This window comes from Diplotaxodon limnothrissa, linkage group LG18 (assembly GCF_057381915.1).
Source record: "Diplotaxodon limnothrissa isolate DT_005_m linkage group LG18, D_limnothrissa_male_GT1.1, whole genome shotgun sequence".
Lineage (NCBI taxonomy): Eukaryota > Metazoa > Chordata > Actinopteri > Cichliformes > Cichlidae > Diplotaxodon > Diplotaxodon limnothrissa.
This window is the reverse complement of record NC_140613.1, coordinates 38,484,998-38,510,782: the sequence shown is the minus strand read 5'-3', so window position 1 is coordinate 38,510,782 and position 25,785 is coordinate 38,484,998. Positions and strand designations below refer to the sequence as shown.

Below are 25,785 nucleotides of genomic sequence, written 5' to 3'. Positions count from 1 at the left end.
GCTTGGTTTTATTTGTCTGTACCTGTCTGTGCCTCAGAGGAAACATGGTGTTGTTGACATGGCAGAGATTTCCTGTAGTAAAGCCTGGAGGCTACAGACAGTTTAGCTGCCAAACTGTCGACGGCACAGACAGAACTGTATTGAGCCGCTGTTGGCTAATCTCCCTCCCTCACACCCCTCCTTCACCGCAGGCTGACGCTGCATGCACCAAGTGATTTGCAGTCATTTTGGTCAAGTGTAATAGATGTTAACAAATAAAAACCAGCAAGTGTCTATAATAGTGGAGAGGAAAAAGAGTAGAGGAAACCACTAAAATGAGGCCTGTGGATCGAGAAGGTGACAGCCCCATGCAAATCGTCAACATCTCGAGATTTCTCTGGAGTGTTTAAAATGACAACTTCAATAGGTGTTCAGAAATGTTTACAGAGCAGGAAAAAGGTGAGGTGTGCCTGCTGCCTGCGGGTTTTCATTCCAGCCCAGTTTACACCAGGTGACGTCACTCCCAAACATGCCTTCACGCCGACGGGAAGAACATATCAGTTAGATCACCTGACGTGGGTGATTGTCTGCACTGAAAACTTGGAGACTTGTCACGCTGTGTTTTGTTAAATGGCCAACAGATATATGATATGTGTAAAATGCTCAATATACAGAAATTGTAAAAAATAAAGTGGGCATTTCTGATTGGGCCTGGCTGCCAGTCTTTTCTTAGAGTTCCTGTTTGGGGTTGTTGTTAAATGAAAGCCCATCTCTAATGCATTACAGTGAAAGGCTGTGTAATGCCTCCGGCAGCCAGAGAAGGCCATTCAGTTGCACTAACTTGGCAGTGATATTCTGCGGTTTCGGCTTGGCTGAATGGGTGGCCTCAATAATTGTGGTTTCCTGAGCCTGGCTGGTGATTGCATGTGTATTTTTCAAGTTGGCTGAAACTCATGCATGTATAGTTGGTTAAAACTATACGTACACGAGCCTTTCAGTTGTGTTTTCAGGTGAGGTGGAGCTGGTAATTACGTTATTTGCCTCACAGGCCCGTGCACTCCTCTGACAGTGCCCGAACCAAACCCTTTTCATATTGCTTCTAGCTGTGTGTAAACTGGAGAGTGTCTGCTGCTTCAAGGTCAGTGTCTTGATACAGTATCTTAGGTTTTATTTTGGGACACGGTTTGCTTGGAGTTGCAACACAAAGAAATGCAAAGGAAAGGCCCTTTCTCTCCCATCCTGACCCTGTCTTAGCTGCCTCCAGTGCTTTCTTTACACTGCACAGAAATTACTAATAAAACCCAGCATTTGTGTGCTGTAGATCATTTTTCACACAAGTTCTCATATTTGACAATGAATTGTTTTAATGACGACTGTTAGATTTGTTGATTTTGTAATTGTCCATTATAACTGTCAGTATGGTGAAATTAATCAAACATTAGCCAATATATATAAAATTATAAATATATTTGCAGATAAACATCAGTTAATCTTGTGATAGTGGTAATCAGCCAGGCACATATCGGCTGATAGCGCATTTTGTTGTGCTCTTTTACGTCTCCTTCAGCATTTTATGTCATTTTGTAGATTTGACATTTATCCAAACGCGGTCGAGTTTATCCAGTTTTGATGCTGTTACGCCAGCACATCCTCCAACTCTATATATGAGCAATTAGTGACAGACTGGAGCTAAAATAACATATTTAAGCTGCTCAAAATAGATTTCCCCACTAGTTTCACTTGCCACTTTCTGCTCAGTATGTTTTGTAATTATATTACTCTTGTAATATAATTGATTGATATTCTGGATTTTTGCAGTGTCTTGTGACATGAAAGTGGATCACTTTCTTGTCGTCTTTTTTTCCCATGAAATCTGTTACTGACATTTAATAACATGACAGCAACTAAAAAGGATGTTTACCTTGTTCATCACCATCAATGTTTTTGACTAATGTTTTTCTCTAATACTGAAGTTTTGTTTATCTGAGTCATCCGCCTTCAAACTGACCCCTGTTGTTAAAACCTACATTGACTGTCACCTCTGAAAATGCTGATAACCATCAGTGTGGTCGTGTGAAGCCACATTAAGTGAGCATGAGCTTTCGGCTGTGTTAGTACCTTTCTTTTTTTATGTCACTGGATGGCTGAGTAAATTTGTTGGATAGGAGGTCGAAGTGCCTACCATACTGCCGATAGCACACAGACTACTTATCAACAGCTTGCCCTGCATCATAAAAATGGGAGGTCTATGTTGTTGTATGTGAGCTGCTAAGGATACTTGCTGTTGAGGGTCAAGCATGAAGGCTCATCACATGCCAAGATACTGATTTGCATAGCTGGGAAGGGACAAAGTGTTTGCTGCTTCATGCTAAACATTGACTGGTATGTATTCAGTTGGCTCAGATGACAGCTTGCTTGTTTGTTTTTATGGGGTTTTTGTTGTTGTTGTTTTTTTAAACGGATACATCTGTGGTGTTCAGTATGGATATATCTGAATTTCTACTTGGCTCCTCAGCATAAGTGTGGTACGGCAGGAGGAGCATAGGGGCCTAAAAGCCTCATCCTTTGATGAGATTTGGCATTTAAAGTGGCACACTGGTCGCTCACCTAATTCCCTGTGCAATGACAGCTGGGCCAAACTGTGCACGTGTTTTCATATATGTATGTCACTGTGTGATCTCTGCAAGAACTCAAGTTTGGGCTAAAACTGCAAAGAAAGTGGTACAGAAAGTTTAAATCAAGAGAACAAGGAGTTTGTCTTTTCCATGACTGAAGCAGGTTTCACAGAGGGATGAACAGATACGCTAGAGAGATGGAGGATGAAATAAAGAGCAAGATGAAGTGTATCCTGCTCCATCCACTCGTTGCAGACGAGTGTTATCTTGTGGGAGGCTAAGTTCTAAATGCCAGACAAGAAATGAGGAGGATGAGTGGAGCAAAGGAGCCTCGAGACACACACACACACGTGCAACTGCGCTGTTCTCTCACACACACATAGATGGCTCAAGTAAGTGCTTATATAGCTACATTTATTTAGTAATGTGGGATTCACTCATATGTAGAGTGTGTGTGACAGGAAATCAGTTACCCTCACACTAGTTTGCTGCAAAGGATGTGACATTACACTCAATTACTCTCACCTGAGACACAGACACAAGTAGAAACCTTTCCTTCCTGTAGTGACTGAAATGCACTGCGTTTCCGAGCTGCTGTATTCTTGGTAATCTAGTAGCTGAACACAATTTTTTTTTTTTCTTCTTCTAATGCAACACTTGATGTGCTGCTTTAAGAACACGCAGCACATTGGCCTTAGCTGCCATGCAATGTTTGAATGACTTATACAAAAGCAACTAGACATGGCATGATATCTTTTCCTTATTTTCTGTCATAGTGTTACATTGGTGGAGACTCATTTTAAACACGGCCAATTTTTCAAAGGAGTTTAATCTATGTACAATTAATCCTAGTGAGTCAGATGCTTATGATTCACACTGCTCTACTCAGAGGAGATATCCTACTTTGGTCTTCTCAGGCACACAGCCCTGCCCCTCTTAAACTTGCGGTTTAAGAGGGGCAGCCAATCAAATGTTGACTTGAAGTGTACGAAGCTGTAGAGGTTGCTTCCCAAATATGAAATGAATAAGGATCATTTTGACCTGTGTATCATGCATAGCTAACGGTTCAAGAACAAAAGTGGACACACAAATGTACGTTCACTCTCTGGTTATTGAGTTTGAAGTTTGAACCTGCTGAACTTCAGTGTGCACCAGCAGGCATGTCCATGTTTACTGTTTATAGTAATGCCCTACTGGAGCTAGCAAAAATATAGCTGACCGAGTGAAAAGCTTTTATAGGTGTTTCTACTTCTTTATGGAAACACATCTCAACCAGGGATCTTAAAAAGGGGCAAAGGGCGTGTCTGAGTTTTGTGCAAAGTTAGCAAATTCTACAAGAAAAGTGCTGTCAGCTTGACACAAACAGTATCAGATCTCCTTTATAGACCAAGGTCAGTGAATTCCCCATTTATCATTGGTCCTGTCCAGTATATGATACTGATAACCTGTGTGCCCTAGCTGATGTGTATTTAGAATCAAGTTTCCAAGTTCTTATTTGTAATCCAGAGGCCCTGTCTCAACACATGCATGTCAAATTTATTTTCATTCCTGTTCCCTCTGACTAACACTCTGCTGTGTAAGTCACAACTGTACAGTTTTGCCATTAGGACAACGTGCAGATATTTGGAGACTCCATCCAGGTGTGGCAGAATAAGTTGCGTTACTGGCAGAAGAGTGAAATAATTAATTCAGATGAATTGTTATCCTTGTAAATTAAATTCACATGTTCAGAAGTCTAAATTACCAATTAGTGATTTTTAATTGATGATTAAACTAGTTTTCAGGAACACGGGGAAAAAACACATTACATCAACACTGCATGAAAAGTCAACTGTGCTTGAGACGAGCTTAAATGTGCTTATTTTATATATAGTTATAGAAATATATAGCTATAATTTCAGAAGAGGAGGAGACTCGGATTGTAAACAAACATGTTACTGTCTGTAAAGCCATTCAGGTGTTAGCAGCTCTCCTCCCTGCAATTCAGTCACTTAATACTAAAAACCAACTGACCAAGACTAACAGATTTCCTGCTTTACAGGACAGATATAGTATTTTTGTCACTGGCGACTGGCACTTTGTCAGAAATGGCTCCAGGTAAAGCAGTGAAAATGTTCTCAATATAAAGTTAAACTCTTGTTGACGAAACTACCACTAGTTTAAGTCTTGGATGCCTTTGCATTTTGCCGTAATAAGCTCTTTGTTCGTACAGGCAGCTTGTTTACGGCTCATAGGTATGGAGGAAAGGACTCTTAATGCTATTTACACAACAAGAGTGGATGCTCCCAGCTGGCATCTTGGAGTTTTGCAACAGAAAGGCTCAAGGCTTAAAGGAGAGCTTTTTCACTGTAGCGCTGTGTCATGCTAATGTCATGTTACTTAGTGAATGGCTTTAGTTTATAAGGGTATTGTCACCCAAAAAGCAGACATTAAAGAGTATGCAAAGAGACTTTGAGGAATCACATCTGGTTACAAATAACTTGTGCTTGTTAGTCTCAAACGTTAACTTTTAGATTCTTGAAACTTTTCAAACAAAAAAAGTCTTGGATTAGTTTAAAAGTATCACTTTGACTTCTGTGTTTTAACTGAGTAGAACGTGGTAGTTTTTACAGCATTCAGAGTTTCTGGCAATAGCAGATGGTGGGAGCAGTGAAAGGATGTTGGACCAATCAGTTCTAACAGTTTTATCCTCTCGAGTAAAGCTGAAGAGAAAACATCTGCCTGGTGACAGGAAGCAGCAGGCTTTATGTGAAGTGTGGTCATATTTTTGACAAAACAGTAGCAGAAGTGCTGCTTCTCTGCCATGCAGACTGCACCAAATGTAGGCCCAGCTCTGTGATAGGCACGTGAGCCAGTCCAGGATGCACCCCATGCTGTGATAGACCTCAGCAGGCTGTATGCTCAGACCTAGTTAGCCCGCAGTGAGAGGTGCTTCACTAAATCTGACGATTTGGAATGTCAGTTGCCTACTTTGATTATTTGTGTGGGCACGAGGAGTTTTACAGTGCCAAATATTTATTAAGAAGGAAAACTTGCTAATGCTTGTGTGCTACTTTACGTGAGTGGAAATAATGACACGTTTTATCCCCGATACCTGCCGAGCTCTATAATGAACCAATATGTGGGAGGGAGGAGTGGAGGAGGATAGAAATGGGGCGAAGGAGTTTGGGGGGGTGGGGAACTCTGTAGCGGCTGGCTGTTGGTTTTTGCAGCGCATAGAAGCAACAAGCAAACCTCCCCCAGTCCTCTCTATCTCCACTACACACACACACACACACACACACACACACACACTTCAAGCATGCTCAGATCCACCTACCTCCATCCTCTCACTCACACTCACTCGCTTGTTACATTGGCCTCTAAGCTTCTCAGATTCCTAATTTTATCACACAAATAATGCTGAGTTCTTAGCAATAAGTTTCCCATACGCATTTTAATCTAGTTTTTTATACAGAGGGAAAGGGAAGCCCACAGGTAGCAGGTGGCTAATTCCCGTACCTTCAAACATCTGCCAGGACTGACTGGTTAGTTAGCCAGCTGAATGAGTTGCTGACTGAAAAGCTAACCACTGACTGACTGGTGTATGGGCAGGCTCTGTGGCCTGTTGGCTTGCTGTTTTCTGGCTGGCTGGATGGCAGCTGCTGCTGTTCAAACAGAGCTGCATCTGCTGGGTCCTTTGTTCTAACACACACACACACACACACACACACACACACACACACACACACACACACACACACACACACACACACACACACACACACTCTCAATGACTCCAAGTGTGTGTTGGAAAAGAAAGAAGTTCTTTGTTTAGTAAAAATGGAGGTGGGGGATGGTCTCTTGGGGGTGGGGTGATATAGAAAAGTTTGATTCAGTGGTTGCCTTTTAAAAAAAAAATTTTTTAACATCTTCGTGTTTTACCTCACCGGATAAACAAATCTTTACGAGTGAGGCCATCATACCATAGTTAATAAAGATGGCAGTTCAGTTCTGCATGCAGAAGAAAAGCATTTTCTAAGAATGGAAAAAGAATCAAAATAAATTGTGTTCTTGGCTTTTACTCCTGAATTCAAAAAGCTACCTTTGTAGAAAATGTCCCTACAAGAAATGTCTAACTTTATACGATACCAACCACGGAGGAGAAAAAATGGTTTTCATGCTCATCTGATTACCCGTTGCTGATCAATACATCTTAGATGCTAGCTTAAACTAAACTGTGTTGTCTCTTTGTACAGGTGATCAGCACCATCAGTACTCAGGTTTATGATATGATTATGTTGTTGCAAAAGTTACTGTAGTCTCAGGGGGTTGGGAAGCGTATCTGTAACCGGAAGGTCGCCGGTTCGATCCCTGGGCTCTCTGTCCTGGTCGTTGTGTCCTTGGGCAAGACACTTCACCCTACCGCCTACTGGTGTAGGCGATATGGCAGCCTCGCTTCTGTCAGTCTGCCCCAGGGCAGCTGTGGCTACAACCGTAGCTTGCCTCCACCAGTGTGTGAATGTGAGAGTGAATGAATAGTGGCATTGTAAAGCGCTTTGGGTGCCTTGAAAAAGCGCTATATAAATCCTTTTTTTTTAATATATAAATCCAATCCATTATTATTATTATTATTATTATTATTATTATTAGTGTAACTAGCCTCTAAATCAGTTGCTTTTCCAGTGAGTCTCCACGTCCGTGTGTTGGACTGCAGCTGATGGCTGTACTCCTTGCTCTGCTCTCCACCCTCTGTGAGCTTGGTGTAGCTGAAAATGAACCAGCTCTCCACCTGTTGTAGGTTCTGCTTAGAGCTGCCCTGGAGCAGAGCAGAACAAGGGTTCGTTGACCAGCTGCAGCCTAATATAGTCTAGTTGGAGCAAACCAGATAAGATGCTCTCTAGGTGAGCTGCTGAAGGATGCTGGGGACTCTCACAGCTTTTTAGCAGTGACTAATCATTGGAAATAAGAGTGAGGAGGACTGAGTAATTGTGGATGAAGTCATTCGCTCATATTCATCAAAAAATGATAAAACAACTTGCTGAATATAAAGTTAATATGAGAAACTGGTATATTATATTGTTACTGGCATATGGAGTCCTATACCTGTTAATAGTATCACACTACATGAGTAGATTAAGTTAGGTGGCTGTGGATTTACTATATAAACACTTTATTAATACAGAACTATTGAAGACTAGTTCTGTATCAATTAACAAAGGCAGCATGTGACAGTTCATCGGGGGACTGTTAAAGTAAATTATTTTCATAGTGAAGCATCCAGGAGCTCTTTGCCCTTCTCTGAATACCTGCATTAATTCCACTGTTTCTTTTTCTCTTCCTGTCTCACCAGAAACCTTCATGAGGACCATGGTGGAAAGCTTCAAATTAGCAGCTATCTGATTAGCTTCTCACCGCACAACAAATCTCCCTCCATCCAGTCCCCGCCATCTGTGGGGCCTCCATCCAGTCATGGCGGACCCTGGGATGTTGAGCTTATTCGGGGACGACCCAGGGCTGTTCTCAGATGGGTTAGATGGTTTAGGAGACTGCTTTCCTCAGCAGTCGGTCCCAGGCCAGTCTGCTCCTCTTGCCCAGCAGACAAATTCCGCTCTGAACCATGAACACCAGGGAAGCAGGGGATACCACCAGGGGATGATGCATGGGAGTGGGCCTACCCCAGCACAGCCTAAATTGGGGCAAATGTACGACCATGGCCCGTATACAGGCTATGATCAAGCCGGCACCCCTGGAGGACGAATGATGGCTCAGAATGGCCCCAGCCAGGGTCCCCCAAATGTGAACACGGCTATGAATGGCATGACCTCCCACTACCACAGTAACCCAGCTAACGCTAGCAACCCCCACCATGGGTACCAGGGTGATACTGGAGGAGGAGGAGGAGGAGGTGGGGGAGTTTGGGGCCAGCAGCAGCAGCAGACCAGACCAGCTTATCCACAGGCTCCAGCACAACCAGGGGCTACTCCCAACCAGATGGGAAGCTACCAAATGTCTCAAGGCAATTATGGTGGGATTCAAGGTCCACCCACATCTAATGCAGCCCGCATGAATCAACACTACCCTCCACAGAGCATGGCACCCCCTCCTGCTCAGGACACATCTCACTACTTGGGACATGTTGGAATCGGGGGTAACCAGATGAGACACCCTCAGCCTCAGGCACAATCCCAAGGCTATCCCAATATGGGACACACATCCCGATATCCACACTCCCCATCCAGACAGCCGCCGCACCCCCACCACCAACAAGGCATGGGAGGGTTTGGGGGTACTCAGTACTCTGGCTATCAGCCCCAGTATGGTGCCATAGGACCTGGGATGGGCCAGGCTCCTAATACTAATGTCAGTGCTAATGCCAGCCAGCCCATGGGATCAGGGCAGCTTGGCCAGAGGTTTAACCAGGGAACAGGCCCGGCAGCAGGGCAGCAGGGACAACGATACCCCCCTGGACCACCACACCAAGCCCATCAGACTCATTCTGCCCCGATGCAGCAGCAGGCAGGGCAGCAGAGCCAGCCTATGCACCCCCTAAACCACCCGCAAAATATGTCCCAACCCCAAAACCAAGCCCAGTCCCATCTTGCCCCCCCAGCTCAGGGAACCTACTCCTCTCCTTCATCCATGTCCCCAATGCGGGTTTTGGGAGCCCCGACCCCTCCTCCCGCCCAACAGGGCAGACCTCCTAGCACAGGGCTAGCTGGGCCCCCAGAGGTTGCAGGATACACAGCAATGCATTCTCCACCCAGTGCTATGGCCCATCCACAGAGGACTCCACAAACCCCGCTGCCTGCCCCACACCCCCAACACCAGCAACCCCATAGCATGGCCCCCAGTGCGGGGCAGATGTATCCTGGTATGGGGCCACAGCGTGGTGCACAAATGGGACCAAACAGGCCTCAGCTCCAGCAGCAGCAGGGTAAGCAGTGTTCTGTTCAAGGGCTTCACTTTGATCCTTTATTGGCGATCAAGATCAGTTTCTTCAATTTACAAAAGGACAGAACTAGAAACTAAAGCCATCTCCATCATGGTTGTATTGGCTAAATACTGAGTAAAGCTTAAACAGGCACATGATTTGATGCCATGATACTTGAAATGTGACTTTTGTTTAAGAGAAATGATCAAAATATGGAAAAGTAAGAGTATGTCCACATCTGTTTGGGGGGGGGGCATCAAAGTGTTCAGATGAATTTCATTATCAAACACAGGGTAAAAAGGAATACTGCCTTGATTCCATCTAAATAGTTGACAAGGGTGACACGATGATAATGATTCTTTTTTTTGTTTGTTTGTTTTTTCCTTTTTTGTCCTGTCGCTTTATCCAGGGCACGAAGCCCCCGCAAGCCAGGGCGGAGACCAGCGTCTACTCCAGACCCAGCAGCAGGCCTCTCGAAGTGGGCAGCATATGCAGCCGGCACCCATGAGTTTTCAGGGACCGCCTGTTGGTCAACATGGAATCCCGGCTCCAAACCAGGGCCTTGGGCCACCCACTCAGAGCCCTCAGACGCAGCACACACACCTGCCCTCACACCCTCATCACTTGCAGAGCACGCCCCCTCCCCCCAACCAGGCCTCCCACCCGTGGGCACCTCCACCTTCTGCCTCCCACCCACTCTCCTCACCCCCTCTTACCCCACAGAAAGTGCCTCACATACAGGTGAGTCTCCGTCAAACAGACACTTTGATGTGGTAGCAAGGCTGAGTATGTGTGAGTGAGATCAAGACTATGTGCATTTGTTTTCATGTGTGGGTGTATTTTATGTGAATGTTTATTTTTCATGTGGGTGGGGGAATGTGTGTATTTGGAGTGTAAGGGAAGTGTGTATGTGTGTGCAGGAGTGTGTGTGTGTCTGTACATGACATTTGAGAACACAGCGGTGCATTGGGCACTGGCTCACTGGGGTTTTGTGTATGTTTGTTCATGGTTTTTTTTTTTTTTTCCTTTTGTGTGTTCTGCTGCGGGCCTTGTGCACGGTGGTTGTGTTTCCGTGTGTGTGGTGGGGGGAGGGGGTATGGATTTTTGCAGCCGCTTATTTCCTGTGAGCTGCATATCCTGCGACACGCGTGCACACGCATGCACAGAGGCGCCACTAGCATAATTTCTCCTCCCCCTTGCTTCCACTATCCCCCTCCTCTGTAGAGGAAACCTCCCTTCCTGTCTCTCTCCTCCCAGTCTCCTCTCTTTCCGCTCTCCCTGTCTGTCTTACTATTTGTCCTCTCCTTTTCAGGGGTGCCATCATTAAGTTAATGTTGTGTAGCCGGATGTGCAGAGAGACAGTTTGGACAACAGGGAGACCGTGAGGATGGGGTGTGATTAAGTGATTTGGAGTGAGAGAAAAAAAACATTAAGAGGAAAGAAGTGAAAAACCGAAAGAAAATCTCAAGTGAAGGGAGGACAGGAATGGTGGGAAGACATTCTCAGTGGCGACCAGCACGTTTGTGGGTTTGAGTGCCGCCTGCCACCATTGCCGCCTGCGTCACGTGTCCTCGCCTTCCATTAGCTTGTTTTGTTGCTCAAAGCCCCCTTTCTCCACTGACCCATTCACACACAATAGCAGCCCTATGGACATACACACCCAAAGATCCAGTCCCCATTTTCTCTTCCACCCCCACGCCTCCCCACCTCCCCACTTCCAAGCCTACATCGCTGTGTTCAGTGGTTGACATTTCAGCCGTCACACTTAATTTATCCAGCACTCCTGACCTACATGCCAGGTTGACTGGTGAGCCTTGCTCCTCACTGGGGCATGCACTGCATGTGCCGTTCTGCCATTCTGGCTCTAGCTGCAGGCCCAGCAGCCCCCGTCATTACACACACACCAACGGTGCTCTGGAACGGAATAGTGAATGTGCCTTGAGAAATAGGATAGCCTAACTAGAGGAGTTAGAGTAGCGTGTGCATGTGGCCCGGGAAGCAAGGTTTCTGTGCGCCTCATGATGCACTTGTTAGAAAGAGCCCCACACACAGACACACACACCAAGCTGGTCAGTCAGTCATGATGACTGCATGTCTGGTACTCTAAGCTCCATCTGTTCACTAAGCATGGTTATTACACATGCACGCACACATGCACGCGTGCCTTCGTCAGCAGCTCAAGGTCAAAGCTCTGGCAGAGTGCTGGGGTGTGACCTTTATTCTACATCTCACGCACACTATGTTGTGTGCAGCACTCTAGTTGACATATAACACGCCTGTCTTACCCCTCCCCCTGCTCTGCTATACATCTAGCTTACTGGGGTTCTGTAGCTTTGAGGAAATGCTGCTTTGATATGAAGACGCCGGGTGCTCGTTTTTTCGAAGTTCGGCGAATGAAAATATTCTGCAGCTGACTGCTTACTCAACACACGAGCACAGTTCATTTTTCATTGATTTTTCTCTTGGTAAAGTTGAAATTTATCCCATCTGAACTGTCTGTCTATAATAATAGATGGATGCTGGGATGGACACTTGTCTTCTGGATTCACTGGACACACAAAGTCAAACTAAGTGAAAATGATCAATGAAGATTGACAGCAGATAGTATGACTTTGTACTTGTTACATATATATATGTCTATACAAGTTATAGGCATATATACTTTATAACAACATAGACATGTTAGAGGTTAAGGAAAAAAGTGTTTTGTTCTAGTACCTCTTCGGGCAGTACAGTTGTTCCTGATATCTCCTCATTGGTGCTTTGATTATGTTGTTGGATAGCACTGCCTTACATGACAGTCCAAAGTCTCCTAAAGCTGTTTATCTGTGTTATACTGGTGACTGAGAAGGCCACAGTATATGATTCACATCCTTTTTATACTCATAAAACCAGTGAGTCAGTGAGCCCTTGTGCTATAGGTGGGAACCGGTTCCATCAGGATAGAAATTTGTTTGTATTGAATCTTCTCTCTAAAAAGAACATGTTCCCCATCTTACACATAAAGTGTCAACAAAAGCAAGCAAAGTTTATGTTATTAGAATAATATAACAAAGTGGTGTGCAGTATTTATCCCCTCAGCATATGGCTCACTTGACCTTTGCTTAAGTTGTCAAACTCAGGACTATGTTTTAAGTGTAAGCATCCAGGTTTTCTTGCATTATATTTTAAACTGAAATTTCCAGATCACCAGTGTTCATATCTGTGAAAGAAATGCACCATTTTTCTTTTTTAAGGAATTTCTGGTGTTAAAAATTCCTTAAACCTCCTAAAACCCAAACTCTTCCACGGCATGCATTTTTAATTTCTTTGATATTTGGGCTGATTGGGACCTGATGAATGTAAAAACAAAGAATTACTAATTTATTTTTTTATTTATTTATTTTTTTACCTAATTTTTGTTTCTGAGAAAAATGAGAGCCACTTATGAGGATAGTCGTTTAAAATTTCGATAGAACAGTAGCAGTATAATGTCCTCGTAAGTGGATATCAGGCCCTTGTAGAGCAAAATTGAGTATTTTGGTCTAAATAACCCAAAATGTGTGATCCACATATGTGGACGCCAGGTCCTAGGAGGTTAAGAAGCATGTGTCCTTTTAGAGGCATTGACACCATCTTAGCCACAGTCACCTTGTCCCAAAAGGTGACAATTCAGGCTGAGAGTTGCTAACATTTGCAAATTTTTACATTATAGTCTAGTGCAGGGGTGGGCAATCTCAGTCCACGAGGGCCGGTGTCCCTGCAGGTTTTAGATCTCACCTTGGGGTCAACACACCTGAATCACATGATTAGTTCGTTACCAGGCCTCTGGAGAACTTCAGGACATGTTGAGGAGCTAATTTAGCCATTTAAATCGGCTGTGTTGGTTCGAGGACACATCTAAAACCTGCAGGGACACCAGTCCTCGTGGACTGAGATTGCCCACCCCTGGTCTAGTGACTGCCATTGATCTAACCAATTAGATATGATTAGGGCTGGGCTATATGGCCTAAAATCCATATTGTGGTATAATTTGAAACATGCTCCGGTGCGCCTTATGTATGAATTCTGGTTGTGCTTACTGACCTTGAACCGATTTTATGTGGTGCACGGCGCTCAAAAATCTGTCAAAATGTTTTAGTATGACTTTGGTAAGCTACGAAGCCGCACCGCTTGATGGATTGTTGGAGCATTACGGCTACTGTAGTCAGGAGCCTCGCGGAGTAATCTGGGTGCAAAACTCCGTCTGCTTCAGGTCCTAAAGTGAAACGATCACTGTGGCATCACTGAGAGTTACAACCTGAATAGGTGATAAAGCGATAGATCTTTCAACCCAATTCTACTTTTTCTGCATAATCCATCATACAAAATGTAATCAAATGGAAAAGTCTCTCTTTTTTTTTTTAAACTTGTTTTATCAGTTTTAATCTTTTAACTTTATGCGTCAAGCAAAAATTTTATTATATGCAACATTCTCTGACTTGAAGAAATTAGTTTAACATTTAAACCTATTTTCTGCACGTTCCAGCACATAAAATAAAATATTTTTTGTGTTTACACTCAGTCTTTCAAATAGATGCAAGTAAAACACAGCAGAAAGTAAATAAAATCAAAGACTAGCAGTCCTGTTGCTCTATTTTCACCTGTAAAGCAGGAGTGGGGTAGGTGGAGGTGTGCTCTAGTGCAGGTGTGGCGCAGCGGTCAGTGGAAGAATCCGCGAGTTTCTCTGTGAATTTCCCATTACGTCGTTGCGCACTCGGAGCTTGTTTAGGGGTTTTTTTTTTTGGGGGGGGGTTTCGGAGTAAAAATAAGTTTTCTTCCCACACACAACGGACACTAATGTTTTTGTCACTTTTTATGGAATCAAACTCAAAGTAAGGTCAGTACTTCCACGCTTTAAACGCTGCATGCTCATATATGATCCATTGTTGATCTGCAGACAGCTGTTGTCACGAACGTCGCACTCGCTTACGTCACTGTCGTGAGACATTCTCGCAAAAAAATCACGGTTTTAGTAACGCAGTAACGCAGCGTTCCTACGGGAAAGTAACGGTAATCTAATTACCGTTTTTGCAATAGTAATCCCTTACTTTACTCGTTACTTGAAAAAAGTAATCAGATTACAGTAACGCGTTACTGCCCATCTCTGGTTCTGACTGAGAGATTTCTGAAAAATTCAAACGTACAGCTCTGCTATCACTTCCAACATGAATGAAGACCGAAAATAAAGAGCAGTGACTTTTGTAGGGTTACTGAAGTTGGACTAGCTGGTACATAATGATGTGCTACGTAATCGCTAGCGACACAGCTATGTTAGCATAAGCTGAAGGATGAACGCTAACTTTTTTCCACTTGATAAAAGTTAACGTGAGGGTTCCCGATGGTTAGGGACAAATGCAATCGCATGGCAGGATGCTGTAAAAGGACCAAACTTCAGTCAGGAGAATAACTGAGATAATCCATCCATAATACGAGGTTAGTCATTAATATACTGCAACAACATGGGAATAGAGCAGCTGCCAGAGAATTCAACATTAGTCAGTGGTACGGAAGTAGAGGAAGCGCAGTTTTTGGCTTTCCTCATATTCCAGAACATGCTTTTCTCTTCACTATTACTGTCGCCCGACATAATTTGCAGATGATATTGCTTGCAGCTGCTGCAATGCTTTCGACCAAAACGGGCGCAGCTTGATGACACCATCAACATGCGCTATCGCGGTGGAGCGGTATAGTCTAAATCTCTACCATTGGCCAAATTCATATTGTTTCTACCATATACCGTTTATACCGCCCAATCCTAGATATGATATAGAGATATAGATACAGATATAATTAGAATGTGAATCCTTTCTCCCCTTTTTAACCAGTTGGGCCGATTCTCTTGAGTTAATCAGGTGAATCTGGGATTTGTTCAGAAATTTACATTTTAATAAAGATTCTCAGATTCTAAAAAGTTAACCTCATACCCAGTACATTAAGCTTACGCAACCATTTCTGTGTGAGAACTAACTGATCAAAGCTTGTGCTTCAATGTTGCTCTAATAATTATCAGAATATAATCACTGTGATTAAATTTTGATCTTGTAATTTCTGTTTTATACCATAGTCACAAAACGTGACAAATGTTGGACACTGTTCAGTTTTCTTCTGATATTTTGACTTATTACTGACGAGTTGTCAATGAGGTCAATTAGAACAAAGTTGGCTTAATGGAGAATGAGCTTAAACTGTTTTAGATGGAGGATAAATGGAGGGGCTGCACCACATCCCAGGATATTATAACCGATTTTCCAGGATTCTTTCAGTTGTTAATCAAATGTGTAGTCTGCCACAGTGTGATAAAGATTTTGAACTGTGAATCAAGAAGTGCAGCTTTAGTGGAGTCAAACAATAAAAACATGGAGCAAGATGTGAGCGTAATAGGTGTATATTAAGTGCTTCTGCCTGGTTGATTTAACCATGGCACTATTCTCTCCTCTCACTCACCTTCATCCTCACACTCTCCCCTCCTGTCCTCCCCTCTGTTCGCTGAGAGCTGACACTTGACGCTCTTCACCTACTGAATCTGTTACATTAGCCATGCAGCTCTTCTGTTGGTGGTCTTTTAAGGATTTTCCCCCCTTTTATGAAATCCAATTATTGGGTATGATATTACAATCTGTTTTGGAAGTGAATGGAGATCATGTCTCAGAAAAGAACAATAAAACGTTCCATTGTTGATGGAAACACTGGATTTAAACCAGTACCTGTGGAAATGGCAGATGAATTCACCCTGCAGAACGCCAAACCTGACGCAGCACTCGAACATGTGTGTTTGTGTACACACTGTGTGTGTCTCCATTGTCATTCCTGTGATTGATTATCTAGGAAGCTTGGCAGGAGGACAGATTTATCTCTTGGCACCACATCCCCCCTCGCCATCTCTCCCTCTTTCTCTCGATCCCTCACTCCCCTCCTGTTTGTGTGCCTAAAAGGCTCAGTTTACGTGTGTGTCAGCAGGTGTTTGTGTGCATGTGTGTAGAGGTTTGTGTGATGTGACCTTGCAGTAGTTAGGTCTGTGTGTGTGTGTGTGTGTGTGTGTGTGTGTGTGTGTGTGTGTGTCCCCGCACACACATATTTGCATTCTCCTGATGGAAGTGGACTTGCAGTGATAGCAAGCGCTTCCTCCTCCAAGTGAACAAGCTGTGTGTGTGCGCTGCTGAGGCATTTTGCTGTAAACTTGCTGATGCTCATACACTTCATTGAAACACACACCACTGCACACATGTGTTACACATGCACGCACAAACACACACTCTCAAAGGCTTGGTCTCTTGCTCTCATATGACACACACACACACGCTCCCTCCTTTTTGAAGTATGGAGATAATTTATTCGTGTCATGATGCCTGATTTCCCATCTGCTACTGGGACCCTGAGCAGCTGGAGGGAGAGAAAGGGGGGAGGGATGGAAGAGAGAGGGAGAAAGAGGAGAGGCAGTTGGAAAGGCTCCCAACAGCTGGTAACCAGTTTCCTGTCACAGAAAGCTTACTTGGGAGCAAAGAAGAGGTGGTGGTGGTGGTGGAGGGGAGAAGGAGCAAGGAGATGGGATTTAGTCTGCTGGAGACAGGAGGAAAGATGAAGTGTCAGCCAGTTTGTTTACTAAGGTTAGGCTGCTGGAGTCGAGGCAGGAGGGGGCGGAAGCTGCAGCAACAGGGAGTTGAAGGGAGGGAGGAGGTGGCAGCCGTGTTCATGGATGGATGATTGAGTCCCTTCTCCCCCTCTGCTCTGGTCTGCCATTACTGACAGATTCATACCCCACCCTGCAGAATTTATATCAGTATTGATTGACAGGTGAACCAGCAGTGAAGCCAGTCCGCATTTGAGATTATTCGTTTTAGAGTTTAAATGATTAGTAGATTTATAATCAGTAATCCAAAAATAATAAATTGTTTTGTTTTTTTTTTGGTTTTTTTTGGTTTTGTTTTTTTTTCGCCTGTCCCATTTGGTTCTTTAGCCGTCAGAATTGTTGTCTGAAGACCAACAAGGATACCCAATGGATTTACTTTGCCAAATGGATCATCGTGGCATTGCCGTATTGGTCCATTTGGTCGATCTTTGTTTTTATTATTTATTATATTTTATTTTCAGATGTTACAGACGGGACAGACATGAGTGAGGGATAGGAAAGGGAGAAAGAAAGAGGAAGGAAAGGAAAAACAGAAGGGGAGAGGGACAGTGAGAAAGGGGGGGAGAAAAAAAATAAAAATCTCCTGGATCACCTGTTGAGAGAAGAATAGAAAACAAGCAAAAAAAGACAAAAAAAAAAGAAACAAAGCAACATACTAAACACAACACCATCGCATTAATCTAGCTAAGTGTAAACAGCAGTAAATACTAAATATTCAATGTTGTTGTGCAGCACGCAGGACAGATGTGCTTCGAAGTAGCAGCCAAGAAAGGTGTAATTTGGGTCTACGAGCAGTGAACACCCGTGTGCATACCTGTGTGGATCAGCGCGCTTGTATTCCAAAGGTTTCTCCATGTAACGATCTGCTAGGGAGTGTGGGGGGGGCCACAGCCCCGTCCTCCAGGGTGTGAAGCAGGTATGGAGGAGATCAAAACTCCAGACATCCAGAGGCCCCCAGAACACAAGAGACCATGGAAGACCAACAGAGGGGCAGCCGCGCCACTGTTCCAGTAAGAGCTGAGGAGAGTCCCAGATGAGGGTTCACTCAGCAGCCGCGGAGCAGAAGCCAGGGGGAGTTGCAGTGACACGCCCGTGACCTCCGCCGGCCGCCAGCTGTGCCTGAGTGACCGAGCCCCAGGCCGAGAGGCCGGGGGCACCCCACCCCCGAAGGGGCCCGAGCGAGCCCCAGGCTCCAGGCCCCGATAAGCGGCCGCCAAGGAGTGAGCCGGTGTGTACCTGGACGCCCACCCCCAGACACAAAGAACCACCAACGCACCGACACCTGAGGGAGTCCGCCACCGGCAGGGGAAGTGGTGGTGGGTGGAGATAGGCCTCCAAACCTTGGAGGGCCTGAGGTGTCCCCAGAGAGGTGGCGTCTGATACCCAACCTGACATATAGACACAGACATACAGGCACACACAGACACAAACATCCATTCCCCCCCTCATGCTCTCATATGCACTTACTCCACACTCAACCAACGTGGAGACAGACATAAAGAGACGCTGTACACACGATCACACTCCCCAAGCGTACTCTACAAACCGGGTCTAGGTACCCTTGCCCCTGGAGGGGGGAACTGCACCCAGACCCAGGTGGTGTTACCCTTTTCCCTGCGGTGGGGAGAGGCAGACCACCCCGACTCCGTAGCAGCAGGGAGGCCCCACACTCCAGACCGCAGTCGGACGGCCAACTCCACCTAGCCCTCCCGCTCCAGCAGGCCGCAGAGAATGGGGGTGGGAGAAGACTCCAAACCTCCCTCCACCCGCTCATTGTAGTGTTGATTAGAGATGGACCGATCCGATATTACGTATCGGTATCGGTCCGATACTGACCTAAATTACTGGATCGGATATCGGAGAAAAATAAAAAAGGTAATCCGATCCATTAAATATCACGAAAGCACCTCACAAAACTTGCAACACACCGTAACTCACCTCAGAACGTTAGCACGTCGGAGCAGTAGGCATCACGTGATAGAGCAGCTGTGGCATGCGGACCTGTGGTGGTCTGGATAGCATTTGGAGCTTCGCTAGCAACCCGGCATTTCATCTCCGACAAAGTTATCCCCGAGAGAAGTAAAGCAAGTGTGTAAGTCCATCTCTGAATGTTTGTAAAGCATTCCCACGTTAAGCTTAACGAGCGACTGCCTCTCGCTCTCCGGCTGCTACTTCAATCGTGAAACTGCTAATGATCAGCTGATCGGCTTTTCTGTCACGAGTCTCTCTTGTTTGTTTTTGGTCCACTTTGCGCCAGAAAGAGCAAACCAGCGGCTGAACAACAGCAGCACGTTTAAGCTTGATAAGCTGTTGTTACAATTTATTTAATATTACTTTCTACACCAGGATCTTTTTCTATGTAGCTGACGGCTGGTAACTGTGCAGGGGCGGATCTAGCAAAGTTTAGCCAGGGGGGCCGATAGGGCATGAACAGGGAAAAGGGGGCACAAAGACATACTTTTCTTTCTTATTCTCATTTAAAATGTCTAGCTTTTAATAAATAATTATTTGACACCCAAAGTTTTAATTTGATGTAAAATGAATAGAAGTCAATTACTGTATATAGTAACTATTAAGTCTAATATATATACACCCTAGTAAGCTATAGTACTTTTTCCTTTGGGAAGGTACCATCTGTGCAGTCTGCAATTTTGTTGAAGAAAGATGTTGAATCTATTTAATATTTCTTGAAAAATAATTGATTTCTGTGCATTTTTTTTCACACTGCATCAAATTAAGGTTGATTACGTCAATTAAGCATCATGAGGTGGCGCGTGAGGGGTGGTTCCCTATTTTTTATTTATTTATTTTTGTTGTTGCTGGGAGTTGGAACCCTATTAGTTAGGTTGCTTAATATTTACGCTAAGTACTCTTTAAAATACCAGAATAGGGAGGATGGTGTAGGTCTAAGTTTATTAGATTGATCAGTATTGCTGAACTATGAAATATTTTTTTTGTATACAGGTATAACAGAATAGCTTTAGTGTAGTTGTTGTTTTAAACTTGAGTATGAACTTGCAGACTTGCAAAATGCAGCAAGATATTTTAAAAAACAGTTTTGTTGATTAAAAAAACACTATATCGGATTCATATCGGTATCGGCAGATATCCAAATTTATGATATCGGTATCGGTATCGGACATAAAAAAGTGGTATCGTGCCATCTCTAGTGTTGATGCATGTGTGTTCTAAGGTGCAATTAAAACCCAGGAGGGCATGGAGCTACCTGCCAAGGAGCAGCAGGTAAGCGCATAGTCCCTCCTGATAGCCCTCAATGTCTAAGTGTATTTAAAATTGAGAGGTGGGCAACGACGCCAGGGGTGGGGTGTACACCCTGATGGTAATTTGGACTCCGTGATTGTGCCCACCCCCAAGATCCTATATGTATGTGTAGTGAGAGTGTGAATAATGTGAATGTCTAAGTTGTGGGATAAAATTGAGGCAGAGGCAGCCAGAAGGGGACAGAGGGGGGGGGTAGCCTCCTCTGCACCCTGGTGACATACCCCTACTCCAAGGCCCTGCATGTGTGGGTGGTTGTGGTGGAGCGGGAAGAGAGAGGCAGCTGGAGATGGGGAGGGAAGGAAGGGAGGGGCAGGTAACCCCTCCCTGGGGCCAGCTCCCCCGCTGACCCCAGTAGGCACTCCCACACTCCGCGACCCGCCAGGGAAAGGGGGCCCAGGCCCATCCAGACCGGGATGGGTTAATTAAACTGATAAGGTTGATTAACCACCGAGGTCATTTTAAACAAAAAAACAAAAATTCTTTCATTTGAGAATTTACAATTTTATATTTGTCTGCAGGCAGAACACGATCATATGGTAGAGTAATCAGTGTTTGAGCCCCAGTTTTTTTGTTTTTGTTTTTCTGCTTCTGTGGTATATTTATGCTGTAGTTAGATTTTAACTCTGAAACTCTGCACTGATGTGGTACACCTTTTTGTTATTGGCCTGTTCAGGTACTCCTGTGTATTTCTGGGTACTTTTTTGCCACAGTTTTTGAATGAATCAGTGAGAAAATAATAATCATAGCCTCAATAAAAGATCCCTCACATGTCAGCAAATTGAGATTGTTGGAATAAATGGTAAATTGTTATATAGCGCTTTTCTTCTCTCCTGGAGCATTCGAAGCGCTTTATTGCCTCATTCACACAAACACTTTGTTCTATTAAGTGCTTCCTATCTGTCAATCACAGACATTCTTACTCCGATGGATGTATTGGAGAGCAACTTGGAGTTGGTATCTTGACAATAATGTTTGGCATGCAGACTGGAGCAGCCAGGGATTGAACCACCAACCTTCCTAATCAGTAGATGAACTGCTCTACTTCCTGAGAGCATCCCAATATATGTAAATATATTTGAGGGAATGACCAGAGGTAGGGAGAGCAAGCGTAAGACCTCAGCAGAGAACAGGCATCAATAATAACTGATAAGACACTAAACTAGATGCAGCATGAAAGCGGAAGACTGGGTGGAGGTGGACTGTAAAGCTGCTTGTAGATGCACAGAAAATGGGGCCCTGCTAAGGCAACATGAATGGCGCACACTATATAACATTGCATACATCTTGTTTGCATTGAGATCAGCTGATCTCCTGGCAGCGGCTTTGCACCATTCCTGGACTGTCTACATTAATGCTATGTTCAGTTTCTCTGTAATTTGTTATAGTAAATGTATGTATTATTCTCTCAGTGCCTCTAATTTTCAATTGACGAGTAACTTGCATGTCTTTCTCCTTCCTGTTAGCATTCCCCCACGGACCCGTCAGGTGACGTTTTGATGGCGGTTCCTGACAGGCCAACAGTTGGTGCCGGTGCCCCCGGTCAGCCTATCAGCACAGAGAAGCCCAACGACCAGGAGACCAAGCCAAAAAAGAAGAAGAAGAAGAAGGCAAAAGTAGTGGATGGAGAGGAAGAAGGTACAGGGAAGAAAGCGGGAGAAGGACGCGAGGAAGACGTAAAGTCTGAATTTCCAGGAACAGGAAGTGATGGTGGTGAACACATTACTGGCACAGAACTTTTAGAGGGAAGTTCACCACCGGTGGAAGAGAAGAAAAAACGGAAAAAGAAACCAAAGGAGAAGACTGAGGGCAAAGAGCCCAAGACCCCGAAGACGCCCAAAACACCCAAGACCCCCAAAGAGCCCAAGGAGAAGAAGGCCAAGAGCTCCACACCCAAGCCCAAGACTCCCAAAAAAACCAGGTAGGACTAATGCACTATTACGGTCACTGTGTGTGTCATAGTTGGTGTTGAGTGGGACGTCACTGTAGTAAACCAGATTAAAGTGTCAGGTAACAGGTGAAAGGGCTTATTTCTCATCAGCTGTAAAGAGCTCATGTCCAGAGCGTCCCAACGGTGCATTTGGCACCATTAACCACTAAGTGGAACTGTGAAGATTTCAGTTCCACATGAAAACAGAAGCGGATCAATTTGAGGAGGGTAGCTCGGGCAGTCTCGGGTCATGTGGGTAACATTTCAAGTGCTGAAGTTCAGCATGCTGGAGATATCTCGATTTTAATGTCAAATGCTGAAGCTGTCTTGAGTGTAGATGCAATGCACAAAAATAGTATGTGCAGATACAGACAGACATCTCTAGGCCCATCATGGGCAAGCACGGGGAACCAAAAGGGTCACAACTCCTGAGCAGTGAGCCGCTGCACCCTGTGTACAAGTGTGAGTTAGTGATCAAAGGCCTGCTAATGGGCACATCTGAGGATCAGTTGCATTTACCGCTAATATTAAAACAGAGTCAGGCTTCGTTTTTAAACAAAGAGAAGAGCCAAGAACTCGTTTTTGGTTTTTAGTCGAAAGTCTCTGAAGAACAACACGAATAACATTTTTGTTAATGTTATTAATAAAAATTAAACTGCCACCGTTTTTAACATTCAGTATTACACATTTAATTCTGGAGGAAGAGTGAGGGCCTGTTTAAACTTCCTGTACAAGGTTATAGATGAGTAACTTCCAGCACCTATCAGCGATTGCCGATATCACCTTCAGTTCACTTTGTTTACTCTGTAGTCTTATCCCTGCCTTTTCACACCCTTCCTCTCTCATTTATCACATCCCCTTTTTCACTTTCCCTAAGAAATACACGTTTAAACAGCTGTTTTTTCTGAATCGGTGGCTACTCTTTCCCTTGGTTTCTTCCAGTCAGTCAGAGAGCCTTCCTGGGCAAGAAGAGCTCAGGGTGTTTGCGTATGAGAGTATCAGCAGCGGTTTCATTGTGAAGGTGGAAACTCGATCGGTCTGAGGAATGTGTCAGGATGGCCCCCCATTTCTCTCTCCTTCTTCCGTAGTCCGTGGCCCATCTCTCTTTCCTCTTGGAGTCTTTTATCCCAAGGAAGAGGGAGGGCCAAAGCAGCAAGTGGGGTCAACACTGGGGGAGGGGTGTGTGCATGCACCGGCCACTGGAAAAGAGTTTGGGCGTGTGGAAAGAGGGGGGAGGCAGCTGGAGCGAGTGTGTGTGTAATGTGGAGGTGGTGGGCAGTGTGTGTGTGTGTGTGGGCGAATGCATGTGTTGGGGGAGGGGCCATTGCTAATCTTTGTGGCAGAAAATTGCGTCTAATGGTAATGAAGGCCATGCTGCTGACCAATCCACACCCTGAGCTCAACACTGTGTGAGTGTGAGGGCAGTGGGAAATGTGGGGGTGAGGAGTCCATTCTCAACTCTCTCTCTCTGTGTGTGTGTGTGTGTGTGTGTGTGTGTGTGTGTGTGTTGGTAAACTAGCTCTTATCTGTTGTCAGGCTTTCCTCCATCTTGAGTGGCGGCCTGGAGCTCCCAGGTTAATTTAGCATAATAATGGCTGCCGGCCATTCACTGCTGCTCTAAAATGGTGGACCTCTGCAATCACCCAACTATCTTCTGTTTTATTCTTTCTTCTCGTTTCCCTTCTCCTCCCTCCAGTCCCACCCCTTCCTGACAAAGAGGAGTGTATCCTTTCATCTTTTCCTCTTCACTGCCCTCCCCTTGTTCCCCCTTCCTTTGTCTTTCTAATTTAAGCCGAGGACTGAGGAGTGAAGTTTTGAGCACATGAGCAAGGCAACAGTAAATCTCCATATTTTGAGAAGAAGTTTGTCATTGCTTTCATTAAGTTGAGCTCTTCACAAGTCATGGTTTCTTGCAAACCATGACTTGTGAACATGGTTTTTGCAACTCAAAGTGTCTATTAGAAAATTTGTATTATGAGTTCCTGAAAGAAATGGGTCTTGCTGACTAGATGCTGGTCCTGTAGGTGCTTTTCCGAAAGCAAGCACTTCTTCCTTTGGTCTGAAAAGAATGATACCTTCATTTGCATGTTACCTTTATGCAGTTATTACCCAACTCCTACTGCATTTCTTATCAGTGAAATACATCTTGTACATGTATTTTTTCCGGTGCTTGTATATGTCGTCCTTCTGCTGCGTCTAAGGCTATACGAGAAGACTTGTGGGCGCATGCTGCCCCCTTCAGTTATCAAAGACTGGCTGATACAGCGGTATGAGGCAGCGTATTTAAAAAAGAAAAAGTAAAAATAGTACCTTTTGTTTTACGGATTGAAAGGTATTGTAAGCATTAGTTCTGGTGACATCCCTAGAATCCTTCAAATATAATTTTGCGCCACCTGAGTGGTAAGCTAAGGTTAGCCAGCTCGCTGCCAGCTGTGGATAAAATCATATCTACAATTATCTAATCACCTGGGGCTTGCTGGCTTGCTGTCAGTTGTTTTGAAATTAAAAAAAGTTAATGCTATGAGTTAACTGTCACTAGTTACCCACAGCAAAATGTAACTAGCCATCTGGGGTGGGTGAGTGGGCCGTCAGTGGATTGATCCTCATCAGTCAGACTGAACTGAGTGTGAGTGGATTTGAAGAATGAGACTTGTACAAGAAAGAGCTTTGAGTGCTTAAATTGAGTGGAAAAGCAATATATACCACTCCATTTACCATTCACCTAACCATATCTTGTCTGCTAAAGTTATCTCCAGCAAAACTGCCTGCCTGTTTATTTCAACAGACGTATTATAATTTTTAACAATCAGTAAATTATTTAATGATGAGGAGCAAAGATGTGTAACAAGGCTTTCTGTAGTAGTTATTGGATCAGCCAGCTGGCTGTAATGTAAGTATATAGCTTGTATTGATTGTCACTGAGGAGTTTTACACTGGTCTCTCACTTGTTGTATCACAGTTGTATCTATATGACAAGTAGATACAACTGTGCAACATACCATTAATTTTAATGGTATGTTTTTAATTGCAATCTAATCTTAAGGCTTTTATAAATTTGAGCTTTCATTTTTTTTTGTGTGTTGTCTTTTTCAAGGGGCTGGAATTCCTTTCTAAACCTGATGAAATGTACCCATTAGTGCTAAACTTTTTGATCTAAAGCCAACTTTGACAAGGCTCTGCAAGGCCACTAGCACATATGTTCCGTTACATTTTGGGGGGATTTATGTGAGATTTCCACCAGTGGGTAGAGAAATAATCTTCAAAGCTCAAGGGTTTTTCTTGTGGCCCATACCATACTACAGTATGTTTTCTCTCTGCTGTGTGTATTTGCATCTCCTTACGAACAAATAAACCACCACAGGAGCAGACTGAAGTCTTTGCTTAATCAGTGTAACCAAGATGTTCCGCTGTGCTGTTTAAC

The 25,785-nt window shown here is 44.3% G+C and overlaps 1 protein-coding gene across 1 annotated transcript in view; it reads left to right on the top strand.

Moving 5' to 3' along the window:
- Nucleotides 1-25,785, top strand: part of chd7 (chromodomain helicase DNA binding protein 7) — a 74,384-nt gene that overhangs the window by 9,765 nt on the left and 38,834 nt on the right. Inside the window, exons 2-4 of the mRNA XM_085378553.1 lie at nucleotides 7,927-9,510; nucleotides 9,917-10,248; nucleotides 21,901-22,355. Coding sequence (XP_085234679.1) covers nucleotides 8,046-9,510; nucleotides 9,917-10,248; nucleotides 21,901-22,355 — 2,252 coding nt within the window. The 5' untranslated portion in view covers nucleotides 7,927-8,045. The remainder of the gene's footprint in view (nucleotides 1-7,926; nucleotides 9,511-9,916; nucleotides 10,249-21,900; nucleotides 22,356-25,785) is intronic.